This window comes from Phaethon aethereus (assembly GCF_964289735.1).
Source record: "Phaethon aethereus genome assembly, chromosome: 12".
Lineage (NCBI taxonomy): Eukaryota > Metazoa > Chordata > Aves > Phaethontiformes > Phaethontidae > Phaethon > Phaethon aethereus.
The window spans coordinates 19,717,381-19,732,343 of NC_138588.1; the positions used below are offsets into that span (position 1 = coordinate 19,717,381).

The following is a 14,963-nucleotide window of genomic DNA, read 5'->3' on the forward strand; positions in this document are numbered from 1 at the left end:
AGTCTGGGAACAGCTTTTCTAGCCAAAGGACAGGATGAAGGACGGCCAAACAAAAGAGAGAGAACTAAGGGGATGCTAGAGGGTGCTCAGGCAATGCTTTCACTTTGTAAAGTTGCTAAGGTGCTTCTCAGCGCACACCGGCACCATCTCCATTTTCTCTGGATTGAGGTCCTATCAGCTGGCCTTTATTCATCCTTCTCTTTCTGAAAGGCCTTGGGAGAGCGATGAAAAGGTTCCACAGAGGCCTGACAGAAAGGAGATGGAGCTGTTGTCAGCGCACCAGCAGCACCCTGCTGCTCAGGGGTTTTGTACGTGCTTGCTAGAACTCCTGACAGGACTAAACCCAGCACCGCCACGCTGTTAGGCCCTGTGCTACCTTCTAAATTTTCAGATAGAAGTTTTCACATTTTGCCCTTTACACAGATATTTTTAAACGAAAGATACATTAGGGCCCTTTCCTAACTTCCAGCATGTGGCTCTTCATTTTATTCTAGCACATCTTTTCTCAATTGTGCTTTTACAGGTTTTTCTTTTACCACGCTGATTTAAGCATCATAGAAGGAAAGAATAAAGAAGTTGTGCTGTGCTATAGAGACTTCAAAGGTACACAGGTAAGTTTGAGGCAGTCATTTCAGATCTGAAGATGGAGAACATGTGAATTCATGTGAATGTGAAATACGGAATAGCTTCAGAGAGTGCTAGCTGTACTCTACAACCCAAATATTAAAAAGGTACCAGAGACTAGCCCTTCTCCAGTGTCTCACAAAGCTGGTCAATAAAACCCTGTCTGCTTATGAAAATCTCAGGAAGGCTCAGGTAACCTGCCACTGTGAGCAATCTTCTGCAATTAGGCCAAGATTGACAGATCCCAAGCAAAATTAGAAGGTGGCCCAAGACGAGTAAATCCATGACCAACTTTGGTCAACACTAGACTCACCAGGAATCACAGAGTAGTTGAGTTTGGAAGGGGCGTCTGGAGATCATCTAGTCCAACCCCCTGCTCAGAGCACGGTCAGCTACTGCAGCTTGCCCAGGACCACGTCCCATTTGGGTTTCAAAGGATGGAGACTCCGCGACCCCTCTGGGCAACAGGTCCCAGTGTTTGACTGCTTCTCTAGTAAACAAGTTGGTTTGCTTTTTTTAATGTTTAAAAGGAATTCCTTTATTTCAATTTGTGCCTGTTGCACAAATTGCAACTCTTATCCAGTCACTGAGATAAGTGGGATACCACTGAGGAGAGCCTGGCTCTGTTTTCTTTACTCCATTCCACCACATATATATACAGATTGAGAAGATCCTCCCCTCCCAAGCCTTCTCTTCTTGACACTAAACAATCCCAGCTCTCTCAGCCTCTCCCCCTTTGACAGACACTCCAATCCCGTAATCATTTTCACAGCATTCCATCAAACTCACTCCAGTATGTTTTACTGACATCACCGTAATAAAATGGGAAGAAGTTAGCTGTCATTTAGTATTAGTGACAAGGATACATGCTATTCGAAAAAACTCAGGCTTTTTCATTTAACCATACCCAGAAAATGAGAGAACAAGACATCGATACCCTGGCAATAAATATATGAGGAAAGAACTGCAATACCAGAGTATGGAAAAATAGGAAGGGGAAAAAAAAAAAAAAATCAGAATTCAGACATCTGCCTAAAATTTCTGGATGCCAATCTGGTGTTAAGGAACAGATGTTCCGCAAACCCTGACACGGTCCTTCTGAAAATGAGGCATCTTTCAACTCCAAAACCACATCAAAATTTGCATAGACCAGAAAACTCTTTCTGACAGATTAAGGGGAAAAATGTTCAAAACCAGATCTGGCAAAAGTGAAAAGAGAAAGGCTAGGAATCAACCCTTCAAAGATTATGGAGTTTATGGGGCGACAATCATTCCAGCAGTTCTGATCTGCATATGTAGAAGGTGGATAACCCAGAAATATTTATACTGAACTGGACTGGAACGCAACCAAGCCAGACACCTGAAGAAGCAAGAGTACCAAAGGAGAATGGAAAACACATCAGTGAGGCTTTAAACATTTTTTTTTTTCAGCAAAATAATTGATAATGTTTACGAGACCACAAATGTACTTTGCTCATCAAATGCTATAGGTTTAGCATTTGTGCAGATATGTCAGCAGTAATTCAAGAAGCCAAGCTATCAGCTGGGCCTCTTTCTCATTTAGATGTATACACCATTTGCACACAACAGAACTGGGACATTTAAGCATTAAATATCATTTTCTCACGCTTCAAATAGCTAGCATGGTGCAACATAACACTGAGTAGAAATCAATTTGAAGTGGAAAAAAAGTCACCTGTACAATCATCATGAAAAACTTCTAAGTGCCCTTTCAGCAGCAGAACCATCGCTGAATCAGAATAGCTCACTTTACAGTACTCCAGGCTGTTACTAACTGCCTCTCCGTTTCTAAGTAGCCTGCAAACCAGTGACCTTGCCATTTTCTCAATCACCAGCATATCTTCTCAAAAGCAGCACGTCAGTGACCTCCTTCAGCTCAGAGAGCACTAGCCTCAAGGACTGAGTCACAAGAATACTACGGAGTGGCCTCATTTCACGTTCCTTCTCACTGTGCCAGTGCATTTGTTCATAAAGAAAATCTACATGAACAGAGAACATGAGATCATGGCTAAGGGAAGGCAGACTCCCTTTCTTGAGAGTCTTTTCAGCACATATTAACTCTCACTAAGCTTGAAGTTACTTTTTAAGGATTAAAACTCTCTCCCTCATTAAAAAAACTGTGGTCCAGTTCCCCTGGACAGTATCTCGTGGGTCTTCCAGTCAAAGGAACCTGCAGAAGTGATGACTGAAGCGTTCCGAGAGAATAAAAAATGGACATACGTAAAACTCTCAATACTGTTTGTCACAGTGGAGCCCAGTTCTCCCCAGCCATCAACACCAGCTTGCTAGGGACATCTCCCAGCTATCTACACTCTTTGAAGCTTTTGAAAATTTTACACCTTGTACAAAAGAAAGATGCCACAGACAGCACATCCAGTTTTCATCCTCCACTGAGTACAATGGCAGGAGTAACAACGACCCTACTGAATAACTGTTTTCAGAACTCGGCATTTTCACCAGCCTCCGCAGGTCTTTATGAGCACATGGCAGTGAGGGGTCCACCGTACTCTACACAAACTGGATGCGAGTATGCTTTTATCTTTTTATCTCTAAGTAGGAAACGTTGTTCTTAATAATGTTATGAGCAACAACAGTTCAATTTAGTTAGGTCATTAACTTCTCTGGAAGAGGAGGAGGGAGGCTGGGCAGCGATAGACTTACTCTGATGCATGTATAAAGATCCACTCTAGATGGACTTGAGAGCAACGCCTCGCTACTATCTCTCCGATTCTTGCAGCTGTAAACTAGCTGCAGAACCTAGGCTGGCAACGATGTTCAGTACACAGGAGCTCGACATCTCTTTTTCAGTGGCTAACTACACCGCCAGGGAACAATTGCATCCTGCATAAATAGCTATTTATTGTGTCCAAAAACAAGATGGGTACATCTGTGCATATTAATACAGTATAATCAAATGACTCCTTTGAATTACAAGGCAGCAGGGCATGATTCAAGTTTGGAACAACTTTTCTTTCTAAAACTTAAGGGGAAAAAATATCTTCACAACTAGAACACTACTCTCAAATCCCACACCATAGGTTAAATTAGTTGTAGCTTTGTCGTCATCTTTAGTGCAGAAAGCAAACCAGGGGTTGATGTTACCGCTTATCACTCACAGATTAATATTTGCAGTGTAAAATTACACACACACTTATTTGATCAGTTCATTACAAGTTCCCAAATGCGTCCTTTGAATAGGATTTTTTTGGTATAGGACAGGAAACTTCGCTGGATTTTAAACTAAAGGATTAATCAACAGCTGACACCTTTGATGGTAAAAGATTTCACCTTACATAACTGTCCTAAAAAAATAATGTTCAGCAGCAGCCATTTTGCAGAGAATTTCCACAGAACTAGCTAAATGTTAAATTACTACACCACTTACTTTGTTTTACAGGACGGATTTAACCTTTGCAAATATTTCTCTCACATGGTCTATAGAACTACATTCAGCAGGTCTACAAGACTGTTTCCTTCATACAACCAAAGATGCTATAATGAGATTTTTACTAGTTTCCAGGCACCCAGCTTCTGTTAAGTACGGACTGACCTAGTCTTTATTCCAAGTTAATTACTTAACCTTCAGGAACTGTAATACATGATGAAGTATGATATAGGCAATGCAAAAGGCTGTAGCGGTTAGATGTGGCCATACCACTGTGATAATATAGTTCCTGTAAATTCAGACACTGAACATGGGAAAAAAAACTTCAACACTACAAGACACTGGCAGTTTATGGCTTTGGTCAGCATCTTGTGCAATACATCAGAATTTCTGTTTAACTTCTGGGTGGTGTTTTTGTGTAGAATCTATGCACTGAAAACTTTTTAAACTGCTGTACATTGAAACAGGCAGCAAACCCTGCACCTAGCCTGATCTGCAACGTTACTGATTTGATTCTGCTACATCAAGATTCATCCCTGCAAGGAATTCTTCACAGCGAGATCTGTTTAACAGCTCCATTAGTGATTCATTAATATCTTTGTTGAAAACAGAGTCAAAGTTTCCATTCACCCTTGCTTCACTTTCCAGTTGAAAACTACTCATTAAATCCTGTATCCACTTGAGTTCCTCAGAAAGTTCTTGACTGAGAGATTCATACTGACTCTGCAGATCAGCGTATTTCCCGGTTATGCCTGTAAGACTAGTGCCTACAGTCTTGATATCATCTTGTAGATGTCTCTTCAGGGATTCCGTTTTACGGTATTCATACTTCATCTGAGACAACTTGTGCCTCACGCTTTCATTCTCTTCTTTATACCAAGCTTCTTTCTCATTATAAATGGAAACCAGAGCATCAATGTCCTCCTGCAAGGAATCGTGGGATGCAGCCAAAGTGCTGAAACCCCGTTCCATAAGCGAAATGTCTTCTACTACCCGGGCAAAGCGCTCAAAGTTGATGTAGGTATTATTGGGAGGCATACTCGAGTGGCACTTTATGGTGTACTCTCTCAGGCGTTTTGTCTTCAGCTGTGTGTTCTCAACCTTCTTGTTCTCTTGGACTTTAGTCTCTTCTTTCAGCTGGTGAGTCGTCAGACAGAGGAACCAATATTACTGAACGTTTACAAGACAGTGCAGTAATTCAAAAACTCTACACAAAGGATGCAGCCTGAACTTCCACAATGCTGGGAGATTCTTTGCTCTCACAGATTTTGCTTCATGCATTTGATTAAAAGAAAAAAAAACACACACACAAACCCAAAAACCAGTGTGACAAGCGATGTGCATTCATTTCAATGAGGCAAGTGTAAATAACACAGCTGCAATCTATTTTCATGTCAATTTTTAGCAGTTAACAGTCTCAAAGCTATCAATATTTGTAAGTGGAAAAACAACAATCCTGAAAACACTCCAGTTAATGTTTTGTGCAATGCCAAGCAAAACCTGAATTTCAAACATCCTCATTAGTCATGCTGAGATTAGCTATATGTATTTTAAATAAGAGACTTAACCACAAAAGCAAGCAATGTTTATGATGAAAAAACATACACAAACGTAAGCAAATCAGCACGCTTGGTACAGCAGTTACATCTTAAGAGAAATTGTGTTTTCCACATCGGCTGTAGTCAGCTGTCAAGTCAGAAAGCACTAAAGCCAACACGTAGTATACGTCCATGCAAACAGAGAAGGATGGAAAAATGCAAAGCTCAGTCTAATGTAGGATACTGTAGTGTAAACAAACATCAAAGCTTTGTCACCCTCTTTTTGAATAATAAAAGAAGTCATTTGCAGAAATCCAAGGACTTAGTCAGACCCAAGTAATTTCTTCCCAGTACCTCTCTGAGACACCTAGGGTCGCTAAGTACTTAGGGGGCAGTTTTCCATTTAACACACCAATATGAGTGAGAATTATCATCTCTGCTTTGCTCATGGTAAAAAACAAGACCTGTGTCTTTATTCAGTCTTACCGTTATCCATGGATGAGAGAGAGCTTCCTGAATTGTAAGCCGTTTCCTAAAAAACAACACCACAAAAAAACTCACAACCCGGAATGAGAAATACTTGGTACGCAAGTCCATTGACCCACACTTCTCCCAGGCTTTGTATGAAGCATTTATCAAGATAATGCCAGGACTAGCTCTTAAATTTCAGGGTTATATTTCTCCATGAGGCATACTGCTTGTGCGCAGTTTAGTGACTGGGTCTGAGTTTCAGTAAGGAGCTGTCCTCACTCCACATAATTTTAGTTCTTACTTGGTCAAAATCTACCTGTATTTTTGTGTACGCTTCCAAAAAAAGTGATAAAATATTACTTTGTTTTGTTCATCCTACATGCTTAGAAGATAAATTCTTTCTATACACCTTTAATACGACTGTGTCTGAATCAAGGTATACAACACTAATTACATCAAAACTGTCCTTTGGAACACAATATTACATCACTGCAGGAGCTGCCATTTCCTGCAAGCAACATTTCTGAGAGGAATACTTCAAACCTAATCAAACCTGATCAACCCTAACCTCCTTCTGCATTGTGGCAGTTTGGTGAACAGCACATTAAGAGCACTGAGAATCAAAGGTAGAAAACACAGCACTGCACAGGGACTGCCTCTGTATGTGTGACAACTATCAGTATCACTGACTTGTCCTTTTTTAAAAGGAGGTTACTAGACCCCTGCAAACCTCTCATCAAACTCCACCTACTCTACCCTATTTTAAGGCCCGAGGATTTGCAGAAATCTTGACCAAATAGTTTGCCTCTTTCTCTCCAATACCTATTTTTTCCCCTAATGAAGCCATTAGGAAGAACTGCAAGGGCCTGACTTCCCTCCAGGACAAATAGTGTTACAGGGAAGGAGATGCTACTTCTGCGTGTGCTTTATTAAAAGAAAAACTAAAAAAAGGTCTGTGGTTCCTATAAACTGGGAATAAAGATCTGCATAGCTGTCACGCAAATTCTAGGTGATTGCAACAGGTGCAGAGAGACTTAAGGAACAATTCCACGATGAGAACATTTGAAGATTTTTCTGCCCTTGCACCACTCGGAGCATATTCTGGGATCATGTCACCTCCTTGCAAGTAGTTCATAATAGACTGAAATACTGGGAGTGGCAAGTACCCTGAACTAGAGATACTGCACACCATTTTCAGCCCTTTACCTACACCCTATTGTACCAGCTTGACTCAGGTAAGAATCTGGTCCTGAAAGTGAAATTTAACCGAGATTTGGTTGCTTTTCTTAGGGTTTCCGAGTGCAGTGATTAGCTAGGGGCACAGCAGCAGCTTCCTGTCTTGCTCTTGAATGGCAATACATACTGCAAGGAAAGCTTTGCAGATTACTCGTCAGGCTATGTATCACCAGTTTATCTTAGAAATATCTGAGAGATTCAGGGTCCTCCTGAATTTTTACTTACCGTGTATCTTTCACCAGGAGTTTCTGAATAAAATCTTTTGCCAGGTCACTGGTATTGCTGAAAAATTCTTCATCAAATTCATAATTCACAGCTGTGATGTTGGCAAGTGTTTCTTGTTTACTTTCTCCAAGGAAAGGCGATGCACCACTAAGCCTAAACAAACCAGAAAGAAGAATCAGTTGGAAAAACCAACAGCAGGGGTCCCCTAATGAAATTACAGAGACTGTGTAATATACTCTCGGGACATGTCTGTATCTCGTGTTGTAGCAGCCATGCCCCATGGGAAAGAACAGGTCCAACTTTGGCTCACTACATCTGTGGTTATCAGTCAGACTCATCTTGAAAGTCTCTAGTGCAGGACTAATGCGTGCACACAGATAGAAATGCACAGATTCTCCTAAGTGTCTCATTGAAGTCATTGCTAATCAAACTAGAAAAAGCTTTGGCTGAGAAGAGTCTCTATCCCTGTGAACCCACAAACACTACCAGGCAGAAGCTTCTACCAGCTTCAAGCAGATAAAGTACTGTTTCTATAGATTTTCTTCGGGTAGGAAAAGCCCTGCCCCTCCTGCTTTTCTGTCTGCTAAGCTACTGACAAATTCCACACACAGTGGGTTCAGCCCAGAGACCTTTCTCAGCTGGAACCAAAATACAATGTGTGATCGGAAGTCAGGTGCGTGGCCTTGCCTAGGCACCAGCTCTGCCAGAGAAGTAGGGCCATGCTGCTCATTAAAAGGAATCCACAGACAAGACGACTTTGGCTGCAATAAAATCCAACTGTTTCTGAACAATGCAAAATTTCGTTCTGTTGGCACTCTGCTCCAACTGCAAGGATATAATGGAGACATCATCATAATAAAGTGCCATTCAGCAATCTTTACTTAGACAGAAAAAGCTTTCCTCCTGCTTTGCCTATCTCTCATCTGTGACTGACAACCTTCATCTTTGATGATTATTTACCTCTGCCCCATAAAACTCAAGTGCCAGAACAGATTCACTGCAGACTCCTCCTGCCCTGCCCTGCTTTCTCTCCCTTCTCTTCCCTCCCCCAATGCACAGGGATGCTGACTTCCAAAAGTCTGGTGTAGGGGAAATGTAATTTATAGCAAGGATATTGGTCTCATCCCTTTTTTAAAATCTTCTGAGCTATTATCATGCTTACCTATTTTGTATAGCTTTGATAGCACGTAGTTTCAAGATGCAGCAGGCTCAAAACAGGACTGCAGCAAACTCCTGGGATCTAAAGTGAGGTTTTGAACACTAAACTGCTTGCTTCGATGATCCTGCTCAACAGACCTTTTACCCTGTCTGTTTTGCTACTACCATGCTGATTGGGAATTTGCAGGTAAGCAGAAAGTTAGACGGGACCACCCGGGCCATTCAGCCCAGTCCCCAGCTACCGAATGTGGTTTTATCCACAGAATAAATATTTGAGCACCTAAACTGTTTCCTCTCCCTCTACAATCATACAATGACACCAAAGCAGCTGACACAGCAAGGCAGCATGAGCGAGGTCCTCCAGTTGTCTTTGATACAGCAAGTTTTACCCCATAAGCCACAGTCCATCTCACTTTTTAAGAGGTTTTATATACTCCCTCTTAAGCTTCTGTTGCATTTCTGTTAGCCACCAAGAAGACTACAAGCAGGCACCTTGCTAAACACAATGGGCATCATTCCAAAACTAAAGCTTGGAAACCTGCCCTAGAGCCTTGGTTTCTTTTCCCTTTCCCAAAACTGTGCCATGAAGCAGCTGTAATTCCACCTTCTGGCCCTTTGCTGGAAACCAAAGCCAACAGTGCTGTAGTCTCCTCTGAATGTTTTGGGTTTTTTTCCTCTTTGGGACTCAATTTTTAAAGTCTGTGAAATGGGAGGCTTCTCAAATCCTAATACCTAATGCAAATTACTTTTCTCATATCCTGACTCAGTGCCTGTAAACATCTAACAGCAGACCTCAGTAATAAAGGCTTTGCCCTTACAACCCAGTGAATCACTCCACTGGTTACTGAATTAAGGACTTGTAGGCATTTTGATTTGTACACCTGATGATCGCATCCATTTGATTGCTGCCATGTTTGCTAAAGTATCATTAAACACACCCCATTTATTTAGAATTCTTCAGAACAAAAGGCTTTAAAATTAACAGGCAATACTAGTTAAAGGCATACAAATTTCTAGTGCCCAGCCTATCATGCAAGCTGACCCCTCCCATCATAAAAAGCATGATTTTTTTTTTCCTGTAGTGAGACAATTTTCAACCTTAATTACTACGGCAATCATTACTAGCCAACCGGGTAAAACAGGATCTCCTACACTGGATACCCTACAGAAACCCGCTTCCTTACTCTGTCCCCAGGACAGAACTCCCAATGCAGAGCACCTGGCCTTCCATGCAGCATTGTAATCGCACGGTGAGTATTCCCACCTGCTTATCTTCAACTCCTAGGTTTTCCTCTCAGCATTTATGAACACACATAAACAGCAATCTACAAAGTTTAATATCCTGTCAAGTACACGTGTCACTGAAGACCAGAGTGCTGATAAAAAGCAAGGGTCTGGACAATGTTTTAAACTCCTCTACCTGAGCTTGGGCTCAGCCAGTATCCCTACCTTTTTCTGCACCACAGGACGGAAGGGAAAGTGTTGCACCAGATCTGATTTCTCAGACCATAGCTCTTTCACAGCTTTTGGGATCTAAGCCTTGGGTACAGCCCAAGGGTGGATTTAATTCTACTGCATTTATTTTCCACACTGAAAAGACAACCCCTCCCCTTCAAGCCTCCGTACTTGCACTGAGTCCTGAGCTGTGTAGTGCAAATCCCTCTACTACTCGAGTGCACCTGCTTTAAGCCTGGCAACAGGTCAGTGCTCTGCGTGTCTTAAGGAGCAGCAGAAGCCCGGGGTAGGAACGTTGGGGCGAGACGTTTCCGAGCATGCAGCATCCACCACGCACTGCTCCCCAGCAGTCACAGGAGCTTGATTTCAATGGAAGCAGTTAGGTCCAAGGATCCCTGACCACTTCTGTAATTCTCATATCAAACCAGAGGAAACAATTCTTGAAGCAACGAGTGCTGTAGCTCCTTCGCATGCATCCATTGTCACACAAGCAGTTTCACAAACATTCAAGCTCCATCTTAAAACTCTCTCAACTGCTTGTCCCCAGGATGCCCACTGAAACTCATTTCTTTGAGAGTCTGAGCTTGTCATCATCTTCTACTTTTATTTATTCATCACCAGTTGACACACTTTTCTTCTTATAAAGTATCTTTTTTTCCCCTTGTGCTTACTGACTGCAATATTCCCAACCAGCCTTTGCTTTACTAGCTTTAACAAGCCCTTTTTTTTTCCTGTAAGATGGCCCGCTTAAATTCACCTTTTTGAATATGGGTGACCATATTCATGCATAGTAATCTAGACTGCTGCCTTTACAAACAAATTAAAACTTCCCTGTTTTCACCTGAAATAACTCACTTTGTAAACGGTACTACTACACTTTCTGTTTCTATTCTGTCCACACACTGGTAGCTCATAGTCATTCTATGAGCAACCAATACGCTTGGGCTTTTCCATCCTCTACCATTTAGAGCTGACGAGGTCTCATAAGAAGCAGAAATGCCCAGTGATGTTAAAGACATTTGTTCATTGCCTGCTCAGAATGCCCCACTTCTTTTACCCCTTATTTCAAAGTTGAAAAGGCTGCAGGATAACATTTGCCCATTCGACAGACCACTGCCCATCCCACGCGTGCAGCTCCTTTCTTAAATGACTACAGGGAAGAGCTGCTTCGTACTGATGCAATAGAACTGTAGGAACACTTCTATAGCAGTCAATCTATTGTACTCACAGTATGTAGGTGATGACTCCTATGCTCCTAAAAAACAAAGGAGATTAATTGCAGGGATTCTACATGACCTGTATTGTTCTTAATGTACACAATATGAAAAAGTCGATGTAGTTGCTATACAGGCAGGAGCGACACCGTGCCTTTAAGAGAGATATCAGCAGTTATCTAGAGAACGGTGTTTCAAGGAAAGCGAGAATTTTACATATAACTTCAACTAATGCGGATACTTGAAGTCTCTTTTTGTATTTCTACTCTGGCAGGTATTTACTACAGTACGCATCAAAAATACAAAGAAATAGAAGCAAGCATGTTTTATTTGGGGTGACCTCTTTTGCCTGCCTTCTTAGCAGATCAGATTAGTACGCAGGTCTCCTCTGCATGCAGTGCTCTTATAAATAAAGCTGTCACAAGCGCTGCAGGAACATGTTTTCTTTTAGGAGTGTTCCTCTGCAGTGGACAGCGGCAAACTGTTAACTCTGTAATTGCCACCAAAGTTTTTCACTGTAATTTTGCAGAAATTAAATGCTTATCTTTTAATTAAAAAGAATGTATAACAAATGGAAAGACAGAACAAAGAGTTATTAACTGCACACTGAGTTTTTTGTGTTGTTTTTAATTTGTTGCAGTAGAGTGGATTCTATTCAGAGCAAATTAATAGTAGAGCAACCTGGGAAAAAAGCGTTAAAAACTTACCACATATCTGCAGCTAGTCCAAGCGGTTCATAGTTTACTATTTCTGGAGCTGTAAGAAAAATTTAATCAAACATCAGCAACTGAGGTAACAAATCTTGACCAGCCTGAATTGAGTAGCAGGTCTAGAATTACCAAGAAGGAGAAAGCAGGGGGTGGGAAAAGGAAAGGTAGTTATAGGATGCACTGTTTATAGTTTTATAGCCCTGATAGGAATTCAGGTTCACAATTGTCCAGAAGAGATTATGTAGAGTAACTTGGAGCATAACACAACTCAAGAATAAGGGTGAAGCAGATATTATATACTAAGTGCAGTGCAAATTATAACAAGTAACAAATTATTTCACCTCCCAAGGATAGTTATCTGTTATGTTATGTTTTGTTCTGTTGTTAACTGGTGCCATTAAAGCTAGTTTCTAATGGTCAGTCAGAAACAGTCCTTGGGCAAGCGATTGAAATTACATGCCAGACTACACTGCTATCCATGTCAAACCCTATTATCTTTGTATGAAAAATTTCCTCATTGGAAAACATCTCCATATAAAACTGCATGCAAAAGAAAAGACCAAGGGAGCCAATGAGATGAAAAAAGGCATCTGTAACGGTTGTGTTTAACCAGAGTATGAATTATAATTCTCCCCCTGCCCCCCAATGCCCAAAAACCCACCCCAAAACCTCTAACTGAAACTAGTAGAAAGGAGTAGGATTAACCTAAAATCCAGGCAAGACAGATTAGAATTATGATCAGTGAGTAACAAAAAGAGAATCAGGTGGAAAAATGCAAGGGCAGGTGAGGGTTTTGTACTCAACAGGTGTACAGTGTGAGGCAGTTTTACCTAGAGAGCAATGATAGAGATACCCATGTAATTGTGTACCCGTGTACAACAACGCAGAAAACTTACTTGCCCCAGCATTAAGTAAAAAATTATAATTTGTATTTGCAGGGTTTCACAATCTCAAGCCTGAATTTAGGTCTCTCAATATTTATTTGGCAGCAAGCTACTCTCACAGGAGCAGCACATCTGGTTTATAGAAAGCACCTTTCAGCTATTCCAGAAAAATAAAGTAAACCCCTATATATTTTGGTCACCTTGATACAAGTGAGATAGAAACTACCTCTACCCCTCACTTCTTAACTTTGAAAAGATGTCTCAACTTCCTCATGGAACTTGCAATACAAGACAAAGTGACAGGTCAGTCACTCACCTACAAATTCTGGAGTTCCAAAAATGTTTTTAAACTCAACTCCATCTTCGATTTTGTGAGCCAGGCCGAAGTCAATGAGTTTGATGTGTGGAATAGGGATATTCTTATCCAGAAGCATAATGTTTTCAGGCTAAAAATAACAAGAGAGAGATCTTTCTTATTGTATTATTAGTATCTTGGGAAAGTAACAGTGTTCTCAAGTGCTTTTTTCCCTTCACCTATGCAACACTGTAGAACAAGAAACACATACCTGTGCCTAACCATTTACAATTCATTCTTTTGAGAAAGGGATGACTGTGAGATTTGACATCATTGAATGGACCAGAACTTCATAAAAGCAAAGCAAATCTAGTAAGAGTAATACTTTAATTCCTTTAATTTTGATCTCATGCAAAAATCTGCCTTTATCCTCCTGTTAGCAGTCCTAAGCTTATTTCCTTAATGATGGCTATTGCCAGGGCGAAAACAAGATACCCTTGTTTTCACAATAAGGCGGAAGTTTTTCACACAACTGTATGTAGTTCCCTAATCTGACAAGATATGCCACTAGATTATCAGCCCAGCGGCACTGCGATATAACACAAAGTGGAAGCTCAGTTTATCTTGTCCCCTCTTAAAACAGAAAATATATCCCTGGCCTGCAGGGCCTCCTGGGAAGACGTCACACCCTGACACCATGGACTTGCCTCGGTTACAACGGCCGGTGCGCCCGTAGCAGCGGCGAGCAGGCAGCTGAAGCAGTGCGGATACCTGGTGCAGAGCCAGAGTGCCGTTGCTTGACTCTGAGGGGAACCTGCGCCACTGAACATTTCGACTGACAGCAATTTTACAGATCTGTTCTTGGAATTTGCTATGGGAAACCTCACTACATCTGCCCAGCTGTCCCTAGACTGTATTGTAACCCACTAGAAGATGTCTCATTAAATGCTTCTTGAGGGATTCTAGTCACATCTGAACCTACTTAGGGAAGGAAAATGCACTTCTCTATGAGACTAAATTTACAGCTGCAGCAACAAGGCCAGGAAAGATCTAGGATTTACTACCTGAACAGTCCCAAAAATTGAAAGAATTGGGATCAGAGGTCCTAGCTCATATATGATAGCAAGCTATTAAATGAACACGTAGCATTTCTCACAGCGTTGTAAGGAAAAACCGAAGCTAGCACTGTGAAATTAAAGCTAACCTTTTCAAACACAGGCTTTGACTTTCTTTACCAGATAAAAAGTTCATATATAGTTCATAAACTTACTTCTTCAACTAAATTTCTCAGGCATAGTTACTCCCTACCATGGCCCTATTTCACAGGTTCCAGAGTAAATTATGGCTTCAATTTATCTCTCATGAAATGTTTTAATGCATTAATTTGTCATAACTTAATCATAAGCTCAAGAGCAACAGTGAGACAGTTTGATTCCCTGCTGGCAGCTGCCTGGCCTTTTCACAAGCAGCAGGTCCTAATGTAGAGGCAGCTCCTGCTAACACAGAGCTGCACTGGGAAAGAGAGCATATGAATACTTTATTGTCATAGTCACTGGACCAAGAACGTTTTAGCCTCAGGCTAACAAGTCTGTTTTTCTTCCATGGACCCATATGCGTCCACCCCAGATACGTGACGTGAGCTTGTTTAGAGCAGACGGAACAGACTGAAATGGCAAAAAGTCACAGTCACTACCTCTTGGACTGTTTTATTCCTTAGGAGGTGTAAGTCACTGTAGCTCCACTGCAG

The 14,963-nt window shown here is 41.4% G+C and overlaps 1 protein-coding gene across 1 annotated transcript in view; it reads right to left on the reverse strand.

Moving 5' to 3' along the window:
- Positions 1 to 4,531: 4,531 nt before the first annotated feature.
- Positions 4,532 to 14,963, reverse strand: part of DAPK2 (death associated protein kinase 2) — a gene marked incomplete at both ends in the record, with an annotated part of 38,945 nt that continues 28,513 nt past the window's right edge. The window contains 6 exons of the mRNA XM_082005458.1: positions 4,532 to 5,167; positions 6,055 to 6,100; positions 7,501 to 7,653; positions 11,342 to 11,368; positions 12,035 to 12,083; positions 13,238 to 13,367. Coding sequence (XP_081861584.1) covers positions 4,532 to 5,167; positions 6,055 to 6,100; positions 7,501 to 7,653; positions 11,342 to 11,368; positions 12,035 to 12,083; positions 13,238 to 13,367 — 1,041 coding nt within the window. The remainder of the gene's footprint in view (positions 5,168 to 6,054; positions 6,101 to 7,500; positions 7,654 to 11,341; positions 11,369 to 12,034; positions 12,084 to 13,237; positions 13,368 to 14,963) is intronic.